Raw genomic sequence first — 22,700 nt, forward strand, 5'->3', positions numbered from 1 at the left:
TGTAATGCTGTCCTTTTTCCTTAATTTGTGACATTTTCATCAACTGTCCCTGAAAATCAGTGGGGTAGACTCTGGGGGTTAAGAGAAGGCAACGGGAGAGGGCTGATAATGCAGCCAGTTGCCTTACAGCCAGAGAGAGAGTCCTGCCAGTCAAATAAAGCGGCTGCAGACAGTTTTATCCCCCCTTCATTTTTTATCAAATAACTATCTTAGGCTACTCTCACACTTGTGGTAGCCTTTTCCAGCGGGGGAACAGCCTGCCAGATCTGTGCTACCGCTAGTCCACCATGCCGCCGGAGGTCCGCTCCGGCCCCATTCACCGGTTTTTGTCCAGCAGTCTCTCGCTTGTTTGCCGTGCTACTGCCGGGGGCCGGAGCGGACTTCTGGCGGCACAGTGGACTTGCGGTAGTAGCACAGATCCAGCAGGCTGTTCCCCCGCTGGAACAGCCTGCCAGAAAAGGCTACCGCAAGTAGCCTTAAATTGGTTGGCCCATCTGGGACTTTGATGGCCTATCATAGGCTATGTAAGATATGGCTGTTTTCGGAACTCATTGTGGCCCAATTTTGGAGGAGTGGGTCCCAGAGGTGGGAATCGCTCCTATCTGACCTTGATGGCATAGCTTAGCTATATACGTTTTTCAAACCAGCACCTGGATCTGAATACTTTTGTAATTGCATGTAACTAAAAAATTTAGTATAGCCACTGAGTTATTCAATAAAATCTATCTGTATAGCGCCACCTGCTGTTTTTTATTATTTTTTTTTCCCTCCGTCCACCTTGGAAATCTTAAGAAGCTCTTTAAAGGGGTATTCCCATCTGTTTAATCCTAACTCATTCTATTACATCTCCCCCAATAAACTTTTTACTAAATATATACATTCTTCTTGAAATGGAAAAATCAAAATTATTTGTGGATCAGCGCTGCCCATGGATACGGCCACCGCTCGCCGGCCGCATCCATGGGCCGCGCTTGCGCACATCATTCCCTGGTGATCTAGTGGCGGCCGCAATTCTTCTCGAGATCGCGCACGTCTCCGGCCGGCCGCCCATGCGCAGATCTATTTTCCTTTGAGCCGCGTTGAAAATAGAACATGCGCGGCTCCAACGTAGCACAAAGGAATATAGATCTGCGCGGCCGGCCGATCAGTTCGTGGAAGGAAGAGACGAGTGCGGACGGCTTGGGAGAGACAGCGGGGTGAGTATTTGTGATATATGCGATTGGGGGCTGATTTGATATATGCGATTGGGGGGCTATATGAGGCCGATGGGGGGGGGGGGGCTATATGAGGCCGATGGGGGGGGGGGCTATATGAGGCCGATGGGGGGGGGGGCTATATGAGGCCGATCGGAGGCACTTTGGGGGCTGATGGAGGCACTTTGGGGGCTGATGGATGTAGTAGAGCTGAATATGCTGCTGTTCAGCCATAGTTCGAGTGGGGAAGGGAATAGACAGATGTCAATGCTGGTGAAAGAGAGAAACAGATGTAGCAGAGCTGAATATGCGGCTGTTCTGACACAGTGCTGGTTGAAGAGATAAACAGATGTAGCAGAGCTGTATATGAAGCTTTTCAGACACAGTGCTAGTGGGGGAGTAGAATAAAGATGTAGCAGAGCTGTATAGGAAGCCATTCAGCCAAAGTGATGTTAGGGGACTGGAGAAGACACATGTAGCTGAGCTGTATATGCATCTATAAAGATACATAGTGTGAGGTTTATACACAACTGGAGTACAGCTGTAATGGAAACAAATCTGCATCAGTGCTGGTGGGTGGGGGTTGGTCAAGCTTTTGATCTAATGTATAATATGGAATTATAGTTTTTGATGCACAGAATGGGTTTGTAAAAGATCAGACAGATATTTTATGTGTAAAACTGCAGAAGAGCCACGAGTTACTGTACACTGAGCTCACTTCACATGGCTCTCTGAGTGACCATTCCCCCCACACACACTGCAGGCTGCCAGACTGATGACTCATACTCTTCACATGAAGGAGCACGCAGGACTCAGCTCTGTGTGATGTCATAAGGAGGCGTGGCCGGCCTTCACTCTAGTTGCCTAAGCCCGCCCCCAGCCTTAGCTGCAGAAAACCAGGAAGTGAACAGCTAGCTGGCAGCAATTGAGGATGAAGTAGCAAGATGAGAATACCCCTTTAATCTAGATTTTAAAGGGGTTGTCTCACTTCAGTAAGTGGCATTTATCATGTAGAGGAAGTTACTACAAGGCACTTACTAATGTATTGTGATTGTCCATATTGCTTCCTCCGCTGGTTGGATTCATTTTTCCATCACATTATACACTGCTCATATCCAGGGGTTACGACCACCCTGCAATCCATCAGCGGTGGTCGTGCATGCACACTATAGGAAAAAACGTTGGTGGCAGGGACTGCAGGAATGTGCAAAGGCCAGTGCTTATTCCTATAGTGTGCGTGCACGACCACTGCTGCTGGATTACAGGGTGGTCGTAGCCCCTGGTTACGAGCAGTGTATAATGTGATGGAAAGATGAATCAAGCCAGCAACGGAGGCAATATGGAGAATCACAATACATTAGTAAGGCTACTTTCACACTCTCGTTTTGGCTTTCCGTTTTTGAGATCCGTTCGGGGCTCTCACCAGCGGTCTAAAACGGATCAGTTTTGCCCTAATGCATTCAGAATGGAAAAGGATCCGCTCAGAATGCATCAGTTCAGTCACCATTCCGCTCTGGAGGAGGACACCAGCGTTTTGCTGTCCCCCTGACACAGCGGATCCGTCCTGACACACAACGTAAGTCAACGGGGACGGATCCGTCTAGGCTATGATGCAGATAATACAAACAGATCCGTTCATGACGGATGCCTGCGGTTGTATCATTGTAACAGAAGCGTTTTTGCGGATCCGCAAAAAACGCTAGTGTGAAAGTAGCCTAAGTGCCTTGTATTCGCTTTCTCTACGAGATAAATGCCGTTTGCTGAAGTGAGAGAGCCCCTTTAAGTGACCTGAGATACGACCTGGAAAGAGGCGAGAGGCCTCCGCCGGCGGTTGGTCTTGGCTGCTCTTTTCAGTCCCTTAATCCGTCCGTTTCCTGTTCATGGCCGAGTGGGAAAGTCAGGCGTTCCCGATTCACAGGCTCCGCTTTCTTGTGTTGTCTGGCAGCATTTCTTTGGATTCTCTTCATCAGAAGACTTTCAGAATTCATTAACCACGTGAACTCTGCTTCTTTGTATACTGTACGGAGAAGAAAGGGCCGGGCCTCGTCATTAGGTTACTAAGGTAATCGGCTAATCCGAGGATATGCGACGACGTCATCTGAAAAAGAAATCCTTGTTGTGAAGTGTGGAGCCTGTAGATGGACGGGGCTGCTCCTTAAGGCGGACAAGGGCCTGTAACCTGTCTGGTCTTCACAAGAAATACCTCACTTCGGTGATGACACCTCTCACTGGACGGCCTGGCTGCACATTACACAGGCTATAGGTGTAATACTCGGTTTCCCCTGTGGGGGTGCTGCAGAGGATTGTAACACTTTTGTCGGATTCTCCCACTGATTGCAGCTCGCTGCTGGGGGTCTCTGCTTCTTGTTAGAAGACCCGTCTTAGGCTACTTTCACACTAGCATTTTTGCTGGATCCGTCATGAACTCCATTTAAAGTCACTAGAGGACGGATCCATTTTCTATTGTGGCAGAGAAAACGGATCCGTCCCTATTGACTTGCATTGGGGGTCATGACGGGATCCGTTTTGCTCCGCATCCCATGACTGAAAGAAAACCGCAGCATGTTGCGGTTTTCTCTCCGGTCTGGGAACGGAATGCATTTTGGAGCGCTCCGTTCCCTTCAGTTCAGTTTTGTCTGTCCCCTTTGACGATGAATGGGGACAAAACGGAAGCGTTTTTTTTTTTTTTTTTCCCGGTATTGAGCCCTTATGACGGAACTCAATACCGGAAAACTTTAACACTAGTGTGAAAGTAGCCTTACAAACATGGATTGCCCATACCTCACAACCCCTGTAAGTCGGTGCTTTTCTTAAAGGGGTCTTCCCATCTCAGCCGTCCATGGACCTGTTCTGCACTTTAAAGGGGTATTTCCATCTTGGACATTGGAGGCATATCCTAGCGATGTGGCCCCAATGTCAGATAGGTGTGGCTCCCACCTCTGGGATCCGCACCTATCCCTAGAACAGAGCCTGCAAAGTGCCGGAGGGCGCACCACGCATGCGCAGCTGCCCTCCATTCATTCCTATGGGAGCGCTGAAAATACCCAAACTGCTCGCTCGGCTATTTCCGTAAGCCCCATAGAAGTGAATAGAGTGGTGCGGTGCGCCTCCCATTCATTTCAATGGGACATCAGAAAATGGGCGAGCCTCCCATAGGAATGAATGGAGGGCGGCTGCGCCTGCGCGGTGCACCCTTCGTCAATTTTCAGGCTCCGTTCTAAGTATAGGTGGGGGTACTAGAGGTGGGACCTACACCTATCGGAGATTGGCGGCATATCCTGGAGATGAAAATACAGCTTTAAGTGCATTTAGTTCATTTTGGTGCTATAGTAAGAATTTTCTGGAAATCGCCATTAGAATTTCTTGACTGGAGTCAGAACAATGTGGATTTATTTTTCGCTTCCTCTCTCTGGAAGGCTTGAATTGGAAGCGAGCAGCCGCGTTCAGAAATAGCCGCATCCTCCCGTCCTCATCGCGCTGCTTCTGCAGGATTCTGAATAGTATCTGATTTACTGCCGCTGACGCGCTCACCCGCCATTGTGGCGTTACGCCATACTAATGACATCCCACTTGTAATTCCCCCTCATTGTCTGCACTTGGAAAATGTTCATTTTTATTTATTAATTTTTTTTATTTTATTATTTTGGTGCAATATAAATTTATTTGCTAGAATGCTGAATAAAAAGCGTCAAGCGTCGAACTAAAAATTAGTATAAAAAAATTAATTCAGTAAACCTATTTCTTTGAGTGAAAACTTTTAAAATAAAAAACAAACAAAAAGATAATAAAAAAATAGAAAACAAAATATAAGAAATACTAAAAATTATTTCTAGTATTTCTTATATTTTATTTGTTTTTTTTTTGTTTTGTTTTTTATTTTAAAGTTTTCACTCAAAGAAATAGGGTTTAATGAATTTTTTTTTCTACTAATTTTTAGTTCGACGCTTGACGCTTTTTATTCAGCATTCTAGCAAATAAATTTATATTGCACCAAAATCTATTTTTATTGTTATATTAAAACTACTTAAACACATTGTGATTTAATATATACCGCCAGAGATATCGGAGTGCCCCCCCCCCCCCCACATCTGTAATTTATTGCCAAATTTATTGTGTGTCTTAGATGTCTTTTCCGCCTCACTAGGCAGTTTGGAAAAGGTGTTGTGACTAAGTGGCGTCGTAAAATGGATTTTATTAGAGGTTTTCTGAAATTTTTTATATTTTTTAATGGATGTCCTATCGTTTGAATAGGTCATCAGTATCTGGCGGGGGTCCGACATTCAGGACCCCCCTGCTGATCAGCTGTTTGAGAAATCCCCGACGCTCGCAGTAGCGGCGCTGCCTTTTCTCAGCTTTCCCTAGGCCGTGTGATGTCGCGTTCGTTGTTCCCATGGCCTAGTTGTAGTCGCCCCCATTGAAGTGAATAAGGCTGAGCGCAATACCAAGCACAACCTCTATACAATGGATGGCACTGTGAGCAGAGAGAAGGCTGTGGCGCGACTGCGAGCGCTGGTGTCTTCTCCAACAGCTGATTGGCGGGGGTCACAGATGAGATACTGATGACCTATCCAGAAGATAGGTCCTCTGTTAAAAAAAAACGGAAAACCCCTTTAATGGAGTGCACCGTCATTTTGTCACACAGCGTTAGCATAAAGTAAATCGACTAAGAGTGATGAGCCCAACACGTCTAGGAATAGGCGCCAAATTTGTCATACAAGGTGGACGACTGATAAATTTGGCACCGGATTCTTGCACTTGTCTAAATTTAGGACGGTATTGGTAAATCCACCCGCTGTGTTATGCCTGTACAGGCCTGAGGGGGGCAGACTTCTTTCCCGACCAACCTCTTTTCAGAAGACGATGGTGTGTCATAGGTCGGCTAAAGAGTTGATAAATTTGACCCAGTGAACATTCGTTCTGGTTGCCATCATCCGTTTTTATCAACTTTAGTCTATTGGGTGTGGGCACCTTAAAGGTGTTGTCCAGGATCCAGCGGTGACTGTGATAAGAGCTGTACTCGAGCCTAAAGGAGGAGCGACGAGCAGCCATGTGAACTTCCTGCACAGATGGGGTCACGTGCACCGCTGCAGCCAATGAGTGGCCTCAGAGGTGGCGTTTCTCCAAGCGGTATGTCACTGCTGGGTAAAGCATCGCTGAGGTCAGTCATTGGCCCTGGCGGCACAAGTGACCCTAGCGTGGAGGTTGACAGGTGGGAACCGAAAGCTCGATGAAGGCAGCCCTGGCGTTATGGAGCCTGACTGGGAGCAGGTAGCTATATGTCTCTTCTAAGGTCCCTCTGGGTGAGGGGCTTAGGGAGACATTAAAGGGACTATCCTGGAAAAGATAATGATGACTTATCCTCAGGATAGGTCATCATTATCACATCAGTGGGGGTCCGAGTCCTGGCAGCTCACCGGAGCTCTGGTGGGCGATGCGGGCTCCCAGCAGCTTTCCAAGGACAGCGCCATACATTGTATAGTGGCAGTGCTTGGTATTGCAGCTTAGCCCATTGACTTGAATGAGGTTGAGCTGCAACTGGGTCACATGACCAATGTACAGTGATGTCACTGGCTGCGGCACTCAAGGCCTCTTCTAACAGGTCATCGGCGGGCGTCCCGGCTGTCACACCCCTGCAGATCTGATGTTGATGACTAGGGATGAGCGAATCGACTGCGGATGAAACATCCGAAGTCGATTCGCATAAAACTTCTTTCTAATACTGTAAGGAGCAGGAGCTCCGTACAGTATTAGAATGTATTGGCTCCGATGAGCCGAAATTATTACTTTGCGAAGTCTCACGAGACTTCAGGTAATAACTTCAGAAATTAATTTATACTGTAAAAAAAAAAAAAAAAAACATTTCCCAAACTCTGGTTCGGTTCCAAGTGGTACCTTGGAACCGAACAAGAGTTCGGGAAATTGTTTTTTTTACAGTACAAGTTAATTTCTGAAGCTATTACGCGAAGTCTCGCGTGACTTCGCGAAGCAATAACTTCGGCTCATCGGAGCCAATACATTCTAATACTGTACGGAGCTCCTGCTATGTACTGTATTAGAAAGAAGTTTCATCCGAAGTCAATTCGCTCATCCCTATTGATGACCTATCCTAAGAATGAGTCATAAATATCTTTTCCTAGATAACCCCTTTAAAGAAAAAAAAAAAACAACAACAATGCTGGACAACCCCTTTAAAGCTATATTCACATGCGGCAGATTCTACGACTGGTCCATTCTCCCAAATAAGACTTTCTGAAATGCATGTGCTTGCTGCCAAATCAGCCCTATTCACATGTATGGAAGTATAAATGTCCCCATGAGCAATCATCTGTGATCGATGAAGGGCATTGCGGCAAGTGTTCAGTATTTCTACAGCGCCACCTCAGGGGAACTGAAGCATTGCACAGGGCTCTAGAAAAATATTTTAACTGGACACGAGCGATATCTATAACAGGGCACCCCATCTACCATGTACCATTTATAACAGTGGTGGCCTTTTGGTGGCAGAGGGGACTTTGGTGTACACCAGGGCCAGGTACGACTGCTCCCTCTGCATCCCCTATAACTACACCCTTGGGTTTCCCGTAGATTGCCACCGCCCCTAACGTGAATAAATGTCTGTCCGCAGTGATACGCCGGAACAGCTGTCCTTATTTTTTTCGGACATTGTCATTTTCCCCGTCGGCCATTACTATTCTTCAGGAGACGTCTGCAGCTTTAGCGCCAGCTTCACCCCGACTACAGAGCGCAAAGCCTCCTTGAAGAGTAGGTGCTGGCGAAGCCTTTCTAAGACACTTTGATAAGGTGCCAACTTCTGAACTGAACGTCTCCTAATGAGGGCTTATCCCATATGGACCAACCCTCGGAAAGCAGCGATTTCAGAAGAAATAAAGTTCTGAGGAATCGTCTGGCACTTGTCCAGCTTCAGGCTTTTCAAGGGGTTTCTTTAAAGGACACCGAAGAGAAGCCTCCTGGCCTGGCACGAGACTTGAATTTGGATGTCGGGCTGCGTGTTTTTCGAGCGTAAGCCTTCTGGATGATGCGAGGTGCATTACTCATGGTCCTGGTCACGTCCAAGGCCCACATGTTGCTGAAGAGGCCTACAACGTGCCAAGATCTGTAACTCGGGCACCGGGTCACGGGCTCGGCCGCCCCGGACTTTACAGCATGTTTCTGACAGCACCCTTGAGGATGGAGCAGAAGACACCGCTTGGTGTTTTTTTTTTTTTTTTGCCCTTGGTCCACAATTAATGAAGTGGGTGGACGACACAGATGTCCTGTAGAAATTCAGATGGTGGACGTTATCAGGTAAATGATGGGAAGGAAAGTGAGAAGCTTCAAGTTCCAGGGCAACGTGGAAAAGCCTTACTAGCGTGACCTCACATGGCGGTATGTCGGGGGTACTCCAGTACTTTTTGTGAAGGTCCGCGGTCTGCTCATTACAATGCCTTGCCTCAGATCCCACCCAGTCTCCATTGTGCCCCCCACGCAGTAATGGTCCCCTCTTCATACTTCTCCACACATACAGTGTGACTCCCCCTTCAGTGATTCCAGCTTTCTAGACATACAGGCAGCTGGCATCCATGTTCGGACGGCGATCACACAGTGTGAAATGCGCTCTGTGGCCGTTGTCTGAAGCCTGTGGCTCTCCTCCTGGTACAGCTTCCAGGATAGCCTTGTTTTGTTTTGTTTTTTTGTATCCTACAACGCATTTAAAGGGGTTGTCTCATTAGGTCCTTAGAGGGCATATGGCCCAGAGTTGTGTTCGTTAGACGGCCTCTTTAAGAGAGCAGTTCCTTTCGTGGCAGTGTATTACCAGGGTAGTCATACAGCATACAATAGCTCGCCCCATTTGGTATGTGACCAGTAACGGTAATTGGTGTCTGGTCACTATATGTTGGTGTTACTTGAGCACTGTATGGCGGTATTTACTTTGCATGGCACTATTATATAGGCAGCTGTATGGAAGGGTTAGCTGCCCCATGTTGGGCACCATACCGCATGCGGGAAGAGGATGCTAATAGAAGGCTCCACACAGGGCGCCATCCAACCTGCTGACAGACTCCACGTTGGATTGAACGGTTCAGGCGTTTTCTCCAGTCTTCATGGTCCCGGTTTTCTCCATTGCTCGCTCTGCTCCTCCCATAAATCAATGTATATAATTAATTACAGGTCTATTACCGGCTCTGGTTTATATGACGACTCACAGCCTCTAAATATTTGCTCCGTCTTAATCGTTTTTCCCTTTCCATCTATAAACCAGATGTAGGAAAATCCTGTCCCGATTCTGCTTTACCTCCTCTATAGGAATCGCACGGCGCAGCCCTCGGAGATCAGGTCCACGTGAGCGATCATTGATCCGTCCATTCTGGCCCGCATCACCAGCTGCTCAGGGGTCTATTGTCTACTTTTCTACCCACGCACATAAGATTAAAGGGGTTTTCCAGAAGTCCTCAGGATAGGTCATCACTATCAGATTAAGACCCCTTCCGATTAGCTGTTTGAAGAGGCTGCGGCCTCCTCGCTGCTTACCGAGTACAGCGCCGTACATTGGATAGTTCTTGGCGTGGCAGACCTGGCCCATTCACTTGAGCTGCGCCTAGGCCATGTGATCGCTGAACTTGGCGTCACAGGCCCGGCCGATCCAGACAGCTGAACGGCGGTTGGACCCCTGCCAATTTGATATTGACCTATTCTACGGATAGGCCATCAATATCAAAATCTCAATCAACCCCTTTAAAGTCAGTCAAACCTGCATATTTCAGAGGGACTGAGCGACCATCTAATGCAGGCACGCTCAACCTGTGGCCCTCCAGCTGTTGCAAAACTACAGCACCCATCATTCCTGGACAGCCTACAGAAGGGCATGGTGGGAGTTGTAGTTTTACAACAGCTGGAGGGCCGCAGGTTGAGCATGCCTGTGTACGGTATGGCAGATGTTGGGGTCGGGCTTGTTGGACATACCTGATCTTTTGTTCCGGCGGGAGATGAGCCGCCGCCAGCTGCCTGTCCCTGACTGCTCAGTATGTGGAGGATTAGCGGACGGCCAAGTGAGCGCCACATATTTGGGCACTGAATAGAGTAAAAACATCCGAGCTGATCTTCCAAGCTTTGTACTGTGTTCACTCTGCGACGATGTCTGTAGGGTTTGCATTTCAGTCCATATGGGTTTGTGAATTTGGGCAAGAAGTTAGACGACTCGTCCCCTCCCCTGACAGGTCTGTTTTAGTAACTACTTGTAATCCCTATGGAAAACGATTCTGGAGCATCTGTTCTTATGACTCTATGTTGTACCATTCCTTTATTATTCCTGCTAGGTATGAATGACTTGCCAGCAGTATACAATGAAGGTCCAGCTGGGTGTTACCAGTAGGGGGCGGGTCCCTGCGCAGCCTGACACTATCCAATCAGTGTTAGACTGTGCAGAGACACACCCTCAGCTGGTAACAACCATCTGGACCTTCATTGCAAACTGCTGCAAATTCATTATTACCTTCTAGCAGGAATAATAAAGGAATGGCACCCAATAGAATTAGAAGAATGGAGGCTCCAGAATTGTTATTACATGGGGAATGCAAGTACTTACTAAAACAGACATGTCAGGAGAGGGGACGGGTCGTCTGTAAAGTGAATGTGTCACCCATAACTTTTTTTTCAGCAACCACATGGACCATAGACAGACGCAGTGGACTGTAAGGGACTCATTGACCTTTATGGGAGAGTCAGCTGTGACCTGTGCAGAGGTCCTTGTGCAGGGAGGGGAGGTAGATAAGCTGTGCCCTCACCTGTTGCTAATGGTGTATCCTGTGTTATCTATAGCAAGGAGAAATATGTGAAAGATAAGAACTTGATTTATACAATGGGTCTGGTGAAACCCTTTAAACGCTGGTGTTATTCTGGGGTCGTCTTTTGTATTAAAGCCTAGGCACGATTTTAGGGTCAATATAAACGAGCCCTTTGACGTGAGGCAGTGTCCCCAACCCTGTAGCTCTCCAGCTGTTGCACAATGACAGACCCTGCCGCTTTCAGGACATGCTGGGAGTTGTAGTCTTGCCACAGCTGGAGAGCCGCAGGTTTCAGACCACTGCATCACAAGCCAGAGTGCCCCCATCAAATCCTGCACCCCGCCGTTTTCTGGATCCTTCTGGTCCGGGCCCCTGGTGCAGCGTTTCATGCTGCAGAGTTTCCATATACTCCCCGAGGTGCAGTTTTTGGCATCGCCTTGTGGTCCCTAATCTGTGCCGTCATACAGTGCCCTTGCACACGATGTGGAATGGTCAGGTAATGTGCAGTCTGTGGATGAGATACTGTAAGGCGGGAGCGTCGCCCATTAATAGCGCGCCGGTGTGAATGACAGCGCGGGCTCAGTAACGGGCTGGTGACTCAGTTGATTTGGCAGGTTCTAATCTTCTCGTGTTACAGTGTCTGTGTACGGGGGCGTTCCCTGCGCCGCCTACAGTACTCGCTAAAGGTGTTCTCATACCCGCTTTTAGTAAATGGATAATAAATTCCACCCTCCGTACCCGCGCACTACATCCTCCACAAAAGGGATCATCGCACAGGAGGAAAGGGGTGGGCGTTTTCTTGTGGGATTTGGATCAGCAGCCAAACTCCATCGCTCGGCCTTACTACTGTCCTGAATGGGGAATGTAAAAAAGTGAGGGGTAGCTGTTTCACTTGGTGCTGAGGGACACTTGGGGGCCATATTGGTTATCACCACTTTTCCGACCTCTGAGAAGGAAGGGATCCTAGGACCCTTCCCTGCGCGCGACCCCTTTCTAGTCTGTGGACAGACGGAGGCGTCGCTGCGCAGTGATAAATCAACCGTGCAGCCCCATCATTTTGGGTGCCGTTCACACGACCGTATATCTGCTCCGCATCCGATCCGCTTTTTTTTTTTGCGTATCACATGTGGACGCATTCAATGTGGACAGTATGTCCGTGCAAAAAATAAATAAATAATTGAACATGTCCTGTTCTTGTCTGTATTGTGGGCAAGAATAGGCAGTTACAATGGATCCGCCCCCCCCAAAAAAACGGACGTCAACCGGACCGCAAATTCCATACGGTTGTGTGAATGCACCCTTAGGGTCGTTAGAGAGGTCGTATCGCAAAGTGGTGGCATATTCTCGTGATACCTATTAAAATGGAGCACCCCTTTTATTTGGGGCTACTCTGCAATGATTGACACTAAGGTGGTGGACATTATTGGTGGTCACCCAGCTTTCCTAGAGAGAGATAATCCGCTCCGCTGTCCCGTGGCGATAGTGCGCTCTGCCTGATGCATGTCCGTTATAATTGGGTTTTCCTCTCTCTTGCAGTCTCTGATGCTCCTGAGCTGTGTGGCCCTCGCCTGCCTCGCCCTCGACCTTCTCTTCCTGCTCTTCTACTCCTTTTGGTTCTGCTGCCGCCATCGTAAGACGGAAGAAAACACGAATGCGGATTGCTGCTGTACCGCGTGGTGTGTCATCATCGCGACCCTCGTGTGCAGGTGAGCTCTGCGGCGGAAGACGTGTTTTTAATTTGGGAAATTTTTATAAACAAATGGTGACTATTTTAAAATGTTAAATTAATAAAAAAAATGGCAGGAAATGAACACTGGTATTGAAGGAACTGATTCACGCGTCCTGCTTCGCCTCTTCCGCCCTGTCCCTGGCATGACCGGGTAATTTCTGTTGAGTTACTTTAAAGGGGTTGTCCATCTTTGTGGATCTTTTCGGCAGACAACTAAGCCAATCATTCCCCTCCCCGGCACGGATCCTTGCCACTGGGTTCCTGCCCCATCACTACCTCGCTGGCTCTGCAGATCCTGGGTTTCCCAGCTTTAAAGGGAACCTGTCACCGGGATTTTGGGGTATAGAGCTGAGGACATGGGCCGCTAGCACATCCGCAATACCCAGTCCCCATAGCTCTGTGTGCTTTTATTGTGTAAAAAACAACAACGATTTGATCCATATGCAAATTAACCTGAGATGAGTCCTGTCCCTGACTCATCTCACATACAGGACTTATCTCAGGTTAATTTGCATATGCATCAAATCGGTTTTTTTACACAATAAAAGCACACAGAGCTATGGGGACTGGGTATTGCGGATGTGCTAGCGGCCATCTAGCAACCCATGTCCTCAGCTCTATACCCCAAATCCCGGTGACAGGTTCCCTTTAACATTCTGTTTGACGTCGGGTCACGTGACTGCCGCAGCCAATGACTGTATACATCACATGACACATGGATGACCTGTCACCGCTGTGGCCAGTCATTGGCTGCAGCAATCACATGACCCATCGTCAAACCGGATGTTGAAGCGAGGAGACCTGCAGAAGTGGAGCCAGAACCCAGCGGCCGGAATCGGGTAAGTATGATTACCGCAGCCGCTCCAGACACCCTGTGGGATCTGCAGGAAATGTCCACAAAGGTGAACAATCCCTTTAATAACTAAGTAATAGGAGTAAATGTAACGTAATAACTCGGGCTCAGAGTCAGATGAGATGGTTGCCGGGGCAGGTCCCATATTAAAGGGGTATTCACATATCCAAGGATATGCAGGGACCCCTCCGATGCTGATAATGAAGGGACTGCAGCGCCATTTATAGTCTGTGAATCCCCCGACCAGCAGCTGTGCAGAGATCTGCCACCCAGCCCCATTCCAGTGTATAGGGACAGCTGCGATCCCCTGGGCAGCCGGGTGACTGGGGCGTTGTTTTTCAGGGAAAAAAATTTAAAGGTTTTTTTTTTTTCCGGATGTTCAGTACTGATGTCCTCTCCCCAGGATAGGTCATAAGTATCTGCATGGTGGAAGTCTGACTCCCACCACCCCTGCCGATCAGACCGTGGCACCTTGTGAGCACCGTAGCCCATTCCTAGGTCAGTGACGTCATGTTCGTCGGTCACATGATGTAGGCATCTCGGTCCCATTGAAGTGAATAGCTGGAATCGGCGGGGGGGTGGGGCACAGTCACCCATCAGATCCTGATGGCCTATCCGTATTAAACACTCTGACAACCCATTTAAAGGAGTTCACACATTTTTTATTTAGCAGGAGGCTATGTAAAATTGAAAAGACTAAACTATTAGGCTGTGGATTTTGCAAACAGTTTCTGCTGCGGATTTTAAATATCGGTTCTGTGGACTCGCTTACGGTTTAGCCCCATAGAGTCGAGCCAATCCACAAACGGACACCCACCGCGGCTTCTATCTGGACACTGGGCTAAGAAATGACTTTTTTTATTTTATTTTTTCTCTGTACGGTTGAGGCTTTAGACCGCTGACCACAGTAATGACAGCAAGACCACCCACTGAAAACGGTGAGAGAAGCATTCCACGTGGCAGCCGCCGGGATCCACGCCAAAATTCCAGCGTCAAAGGCCTCACTCCACTTTAAAACACCCTGCCACTCCTGCGTCAGTGCTGTGCTCCCACAGTCCTGCAGCGGTGACGTGTCCTTTATCGTTCTGCTGCAGCCAATCTCTGGTTTCAGCGTTCGGTTGCCATTCCTACACTCGTGACCAGTGATTGGTCACACAGTGGTCACATGAACGTTGAATGAGAGTGTGGGGGATAGGGACGTTTTAAAGGTGATTACTTTTAAGAAGCCACCTATTCGCCCTACCCAACTGTAATACATCTTGGAGAACCCCTTTAAGGGGGCAGCCTTTGGACTCATGCACACAACCATAGCCTGTTTTGCGAATCTGCAAAACATGGATACTGGCATTTTGCGGAACATCCTGCCCTCCGTAGAACTGTCCTAACCTTGTCCGTAAAAGGGACAAGAATAGGACGTGTTATTTATTTTTTTGCGGGGCCACAGTACGGCCATACGGATGCGGACAGCACATTTTTTTTTTTTTGCAGCCCACATCCAACCTGCAAAAAATGTGGATCGGATGCGGACGAAAACCACGGTTGTGTGCATGAGCCCTTAAACGAACGATCCAGCCTCTTTGCTGGGGGTCCCAGAGCGATGTGAATACGCCTTTAAAGACCATTTCTGTTGTTGCCTGAGCCGCCTTTATTGGCCGCTGGGGAGCCACTTGTGCTTTCCCAAATTCCAATGTGGCAGATCTTCTTGCCTATTCAGCAGTGGGCATATCCGTGGCACTGGATACCCGAAAAAGCTGCCATCCAGCTTTCCCAGAAGCTGATCTGATGGTGGAATATGCTGGTTATGAGCGGTTACTTTAAAGGGATTCTCCGGGCATTTAATATCCTTAAGATAGGTCATCAATATCAGATCGGCGTGGGGCTGGCACCCGGCACCCCCGCCGATCAGGTGTATGAAGGGGAGACGCACACAGTGTGCACGCGCCGTCTCCCGTCGTCTCTCTTCCTGCTCACCATAGACATAGCAGCAGCAGGAACACAGAGACGGCACCTGCACACTGCGCGCGCGCCCCGTCTCCTCAAACAGCTGATTGGCGGGGGTACCGATCTGATATTGATGACTTATCGTGAGGATAGGTCATCAATATTAAAAGCCCGGAGAACCCCTTTAATGCTTTCTGCTTACAGGCTGCAGAGGGATGAGGTTCACTGTTTTTAGGATATTTCCATGTCTGCCCACTCGGTAGAGAAGCGAGCGCAGTCTGGTTACCAGCCATGTCTGCAGGGATATTCGCCGGCCCCGGGAAGGAGCGAGCACTTGCATCCTCACATCTGCGGGGAGACAGCAGCTCACAGTAGGCGTCTCTCTCCACCCAGAATAGAAGATTTCGTCAGATACCGACGTGTAAGCCCAGAATTAATTATCACTTCTGAGATCTTTCTAAGAACAGAAAGCCTGGGCGAGAGATTCCTGCGGCCGACTGATGTGGAATCTCGTGTCTTATCCATGGAGGAGCCGCCGCCTCTCCCGACATCAGCTTTTTCATAAACCCTTATATTGCCCAGAACTCTGCATAGTGCTGTCCCTCTGTTATTCCCCTTGGAAATGCATGAATACATTTGACAACTGGCTGTTACTATTCCGCCTGTCAATGAAGCATGTCTCTACAGCAAGTGACACCGTCTAATCGGGGCTAATAGCATTAGGGACAGGCGAGGGGAATTTCCAGGAGGAATTACAGAGGAATGGTAGGATGCAGGGTTGTAAGAAAACTTCCCATGAATTGTGTCAAAATGTACAACTCGCTCCTTCATTGAGAGTATTTTAAAAAAAATTTTTATTGGTGACCGTACCGCATCATCACATCCTTATGTTCAGTGGAGTCAGTGCAGGTACCGGGTCAGTGTCAGTGGCGGGACAAGGTTTCTTGGTGACCAAGGCCTCCATCTTCAGTCCCTTCAGTTCAAAATAGGACTTTGTTGGCCTCTGTCAGTGTAATGGGATCCTATGGATTTGTTGGGTGCAATCATAAGTCAAAAGCCCAGTGTGAACAGAGACTAAGATGCCGCGTCCAGTTGCTCGTACGAAGATTTCCCCATCCACCTTTTAAAGGGGTTGTCCCCTTATCCCTAGAACAGGGGCCCGTGTCCTCCCTTTGACCGGAGCGGCGTCCTCCTCTCCATTTAGCTCCTGTTGGACTGCCGGAGATGGCCGAGCACAAACGCTTTCTTCAGAAGTCCCAACAAGGGGACTGCGGATTGTCAGGGGGACCCCAGTGGTCGGACACTATCCTGTGGACAGGGGATATGTTGATATCATGGGACAACTCCTCTAAGCCTCAGTGCGTCTTCTCTCTCGGACATGCAGTTGTCGGCTGGCGGAGTGACCCTTGGAGGCACCTAGTACATTTTTAGTCCGCGTGATGTCCTTTGACCTCCTGACACCGCGACCGTCCCTTCAGACAAAAGGGAAGAAGTCGATAAAATAGGTTTTCTAACCCGTTGCACAACATCGGTTTGCCATATTTAAACCTACCCCTGACCCTTCCTCCTCAGCGGGCCTACATTGTGCTGGTTGTGGGGCCTGACGGAGTGTTGTGTTTTATTTTTATTTATTTTTATGGAAATCATTGATTATTTTTCAGAATTATGGTCTGGGGGGGGGCGTGATCTGATATTAGAGCAGGGCACTGGCAGGGGGCATATAATTCTCAATGACTTTCCTGTCGCCCAAAAACCTGCAGTATGATGGTATATGACTGCTGCGCCCTGGGTAGTGTACCGGTGCCGTGTGTACCGCTAGGTCAGTGGCTGCGCTCCACATCATATCCAAGAAGTGGCAGGGCGTTCCCAGTCCACATTTATTGGATTCTGTTCCGCTGCAGATTCAGCGATTTTCTTCTTCCACGACGGTGACTGTGATCAGAGTAACCCGATTACTCAGCACTGTGCTAGGGAATCGGGTTACCCTGACGGTATGTGTGTGTGTACACATGCCAAGAGACGAGGGAGTGCAGCTCCTGAATGAAAGGTGCTCGGGGATTTTGTGCCTATGTAGCGGGACTCGTGAGTCTGGAAATCCATAGGGGTCGCGGGGAGCTTTATGCATCTATATATTGATGTAGTTCTCGCCTAAACATCAGCAAGTCTGAGACGGATCGACCAAATGGCATCCGCTTATTAAAAATGGATCCAGCCCGTGCTGCAGTACTCCGACTCCCATCAGCCTGCAGCTGTCTGCACCGTGAGCCTTACTGGACGTGTTTTGTGTTTCGGTTCCTCGCCGTCTATGTTTCGTTTCCTCCTCTAAATCTTTCACAGGCTGAAGATAAGACTTGTGACCGCTGAGATTTTGCAACCATTGGATCTAGTCCAGACTGCTTTCTGTGAGCTATATCAGCACCAGTCCCTGTTTGCTGCCATGTATCAGTCCAGTCAAGGATGCTATAGGTGCAAGAAGTGTAAGGCTTAGTTCACACGCTGCACGCTTTTTCTGCTGTGAATCTCCCAGCAGATCTATGCGTTTCTTTTGTATTTCCATGCGGATTTCACCCTGTGCATTGCAAAGTCCTTAAAGGGGTTGTCACTTCAACAAATGACAATTATCACGTAGAGAAAGTTAATACAAGGCACTTACTAATGTATTGTGATTGTCCATATTGCCACCCTTGCTGGCTGGATTCATCTTTCCATCACATTATACACTGCTCGTTTCCAGATACGAGATTGGCGGTATGTGTATGTGTGCTTCCACGGTCCCGGCCACCAGAGAGGTCGGCGCTTTTTCCTATAGTGTGCAAGCACGACCACCGCTGCAGGATTGCAGGGTGGTCGCGACTCGTAACCATGGAAATGAGCAGTGTATAACGAATCGGTCCAGCAAAGGAGGCAATATGGACAATCAAAGTACATTAAAAGTGCCTTGTATTAACTTTCTCTCCATGATAAATGCCATCTGTTGAAGTGAGATATTTTCTAATGCACGACATACCATGGATTTGAATGGGTCCGCAAACAGGAAGGAGCCGTGCGGAACGGAGGCACGGAAGCTTTTGCGTTGCAGCAGTGGTAGCTGTGGAAGATTTGTCAAATGTCGAATAATCCTGTTTTCTGGGAAGGAATCTCCTTTGGCGTTGGCCCTGCCATACGTATGTGACAGATGTAGCATTGATGAGGACGGTGCATTCATCTGCTGCAGTCAGGAGCGCGCCATTACTAGAGCATTGAGAGCGCCGATTGTCAATCTATCATTGTGTCTGCCGGTGAAGCTCTCTGTCCTCCGGCGTTTCCCTGCACGTGTCCTGGCGGATCTAGGTCAGCTGCTGCTGTCGTGTTATCCTCATTTATGATGGAATCGGACCAAGGTTATTGGGTTTGATTTATGACCCCCAGACAGTTTAGAGGTGCTGTTCTAAGGGTCCATTCACACGACCGTCAGTGTTTTGCGATCCGCCCACGGCCATCCCTATGATAGAAATGCCTAACCTAGTCCATGATTGCAGACAAGAATAGGTCATGCTCTATCTTTTTGCAGGGCCGCTGAACGAAACTACATTGAAATGAATTGGCCCGCACCCGTTCCGCAAAATTTTGGAACGGATGCGGACCCGGAAATTTGTGAATGGACCCTAAGTACGAGTTTAGAGGAGCATAGGATATTTTGGATACCGGAGACATTCTTTTGTATTCTAGATGAGCACATCTCGGCAGGTTCAACCCTAACGGCAGCATAGGGTTGATTCTGGTGATTTAAAATAATATCTGACTTGCGCAAATCAGTTGCAGTAATCCTGAGAAAAGACCTTTTATGCAATGAGGACTTTGGTTCAGCAGGGGTGGGGCTAGCTCCTCAGTGCTCCTCAGCTTTCTAGCAGTGGCCACGCCCATGGTGCACTAAAGACCTAATTTTCAAAACAAATACATCTCTTTTCTCGGGATCGCCTCAACAGATTTACGCAAGACATTTTATTCAGCAAGAAAGGCAGTTTACCTGCTTTAACGAGGTTGATCCTGCTGACGGGTGCTGTTTTTAAGATACAATTGGACAGCCCCTTTTAATAATCATTGCCCAGTATTTATTACCCATGCTGATTAGGGTATGTATAGTTTTGCAGTCCGTTTTTATTTTATTGCTCCAATACATCCAGAATAAAAGAAACTGAGCAACTTTGCAAATGGTTACCTAAAAATCTTCCCCTTTTTTGGGAACCTAGAGCTCCTCTGCAGGGCTATGTGTCTCCATGGTTACAGACTTCAAACAGACCCTGTGTAGTCTGATCTTGCCGCCGCTTTGTGAAAGTTACACAGGGATTGCTTCTAGGCTGTTACCATGGAAACGCATAGATCTGCCTAGGAGCTGTATACACAAAGTATTTTTTTTGTTTTTAATCAAGACTATTGAAAACGTGTACATACCCTTAAAATCTAGAAGGAAAACCAATGGAATTACTAGGAAATGTTTCCCTACTTTATCCTGACGTAATCTGAGTGGGGAGTCGTTTTGATGCATTACCCAGTGTTTATAATGTTGCTTCAGCTCCTTCTACACTGGGATTTGAGACTTCTTTGCTTTTCCTTAAGGTGTTTTTTTACATGATGGGAAGTTATTTCTGCTCCGTTTCTCCCTTGCAGTGCCGGCATCGCTGTTGGTTTCTATGGCAATGGCGAGACCAGCGACGGCATTCACAGAGTGACATATTCGCTGAGACATGTCAACCGCACCGTGGCAGGAATCCAGGATCGGGTTAGTGGACATGCATGGAATTTTAAATAATTTTTTTGTTTTTATTTTTTGCTTTGCTTTGGATATGTTCGTCATATTTTGTAATGTGCCCTACATGAGCTGTCTTGATGTATGCGCATTCTGTTGGGGTCACGCCGCGTATTTCGGCACTTCCGGTGGAGCAGGGATGGATCCCCAGCAGAATCTGCATATAACACTGGTTTTGCTGCAAGATCCATGGTGGAAAATTTCCTCCTCATGTAAGAATTTGCCCAACTTGGCCTCTAAACCCAGTAATGGGGGTAAGTCTAGGTTCACATCTGCCTTGTGGGCTCCCATTGACTTATAAGATAAGGGGCCATCACATTAGAGAACCTCCGATTGAGCCCATATGGCGATGTGACCATAGCCTTATGGGTTATCCCATGATTAATGTAAAAAATGAGACATCACGTAGTACATGACAGTCTCTTTCTAACAAAGCTAGAACCAGCCCTGTACCTCACATGGATCCAGAGATCTCTCCATTCATTGCTCTGATAGATTTATATCAAGCTGGCAGCTCAAGGGGAGTGTCTTTTCTGCTGCACTCAGAGGGCGTGTCCATGCTCTCCCTATCACAGCTCAGGGGGCGTGTCTTTTCTGTTGCAGCTAAGGGGGCGTGTCCATGCTCCACCTATCAGAGCTCAGGAGGCAGTTGAAGGATTAAACTGAGCATGTGCGGCCTTCTCAGTCAGCAGGACAGAGAAATAAGAAGAAACAAAACAGCAGGTGGCGCTATACAGATACGTTTTATTGAATAACTCAGTGGCTATGCTAAATTTTTAATTAAATCCAATTAAAAAAGTATTCAGATCCAGGTGCTGGTTTGAAAACTGTAGAATATTTTTCATGGGACAACCCCTTTTAAGTCCTTGAATCGCCCTCTTCTGTCAACTGGTTTAAAATTCTATTAATTCATTATCTGTTCCTGGGAAAAGCTGGGTGACAACCATATAGAGCCTCCATTTCAGCTCCCTCAGGAGTTGTCACTCTGCTTTCCCTGGCAGTAGCTTCTGGAAGACAACATGTAAAGACGTTCTGCAAAGTGGATGGTGTCAGGGTCGGAGTGGTGTGACGGGTCAGCAGATATTCTCGGAACACAGACCTATCTCCTCAAGGACACGGGATGTTTTTTTAAGAAAAGGGAACCGAATATTCTCCCTTCAGCAGATCTCAATGTTGTGCAAGTTCTCCCTGGAGTAAGCCGCTTACATGGAGCGTGATGGTCAGATAGGCATCTCTGTAGGTGTACAGTTCACACCAGTGACGGGGACGCCTCACAATGAACGGGATGCTGTGTTTTCCTGTTATTCAGCGTTACTATAGGTCCTGCGCCTTCTATCAGGAAGTGCACAGAATTCTTCTACTCGCCGTGTGACCCTCAGACCCAATAGGTGCTTCATAATGAATGGAAACTTCCCTAGGAACGTCATCTGGGATGTCGCTAATTAGATAAAGGTGTCTTCTATGTGGTCTCTAGGGGGTTACGTGGTGTCCACGTGTTTCCTCCTCTTTCTTTATTGAATAACATAGAAAATGCACAACATGGGGCAAAGCGCGCCACTTTGTATGTACCATGGTGGGAGGTACAATCCAACCACAATCTGACCCGTTACATTGAACATGGTAGGTCTGGATCCCAAGTTGGCGGTCATTCAGGTGAACGGATGTCCATGTAAGGCCCCTTTCACACGTCAGTCGATAAAGGATGTGTGCTGTCCATGTTCCTCACACACATTATAGTCTTTTGATCCATGAAAACCATGGACACAACATGTATGCCATCCGTAGTTTTCATGGATTGTCGCTAGGTGCCCTGGGAACCAGTTTTCAGTCTAGCAGTGTCCGTGGGATACTGTGAGACATGGAGGTCAAGAAAACGGACACGGATCTACTACAGATCCTTCTGGACATCTTCGTGAGTGAACCACTGACCATCTTGTCAAAGATGTCATCACGGACGTGTAAAAGAAGGCTTAATGCACGGTCCTCCGGGACTGCTGGAGTGGGAGATGCTGCTTGTCAGTGGCTCTCCATTAGTAGAGGGGTTTTGTCAAAAGATACACAAGCCCCTACTCCTTTTAGTAGAATAAAATAAATTCTCTACTTCCTTTCTTGTTAGAAGGGTCTCAGGACCAAGAGAAAACAGAGCACAAAATGTCCTCCTCCTTGGACCCTCAGCGATCATCTGTAATCGGTGGGGAAGCCAGACAGGAAGTGTTCAGTTTCCCTGCAGTGCCACCACAGGGGAAATTAAGTATTGCACATTTCCCATTCAAATAACTAAGTAATGCAGGACAGGAACGGTCCTCCAGAGAGAGAGAGAGACGCTTTTTGTAATTATTCTGTACTCTGGCCAAAAGTTGAGGATCCTGAACAGAAGACCTTCCCATATTAACTTGGCATTGCACAATGTGACCCT

General features: G+C 47.9%; 1 protein-coding gene across 2 annotated transcripts in view; it reads left to right on the forward strand.

Annotated features, from left to right (window-relative positions):
- The window catches only part of TTYH3 (tweety family member 3), an 82,508-nt gene that overhangs the window by 15,117 nt on the left and 44,691 nt on the right, over positions 1-22,700 (forward strand). For both annotated transcript variants that reach the window (XM_040441188.1, XM_040441187.1), the window contains exons 2-3: positions 12,512-12,681; positions 20,146-20,257. In XM_040441188.1, the coding sequence (XP_040297122.1) occupies positions 12,512-12,681; positions 20,146-20,257 (282 nt within the window). The remainder of the gene's footprint in view (positions 1-12,511; positions 12,682-20,145; positions 20,258-22,700) is intronic.

This window comes from Bufo bufo, chromosome 7, assembly GCF_905171765.1.
Source record: "Bufo bufo chromosome 7, aBufBuf1.1, whole genome shotgun sequence".
Lineage (NCBI taxonomy): Eukaryota > Metazoa > Chordata > Amphibia > Anura > Bufonidae > Bufo > Bufo bufo.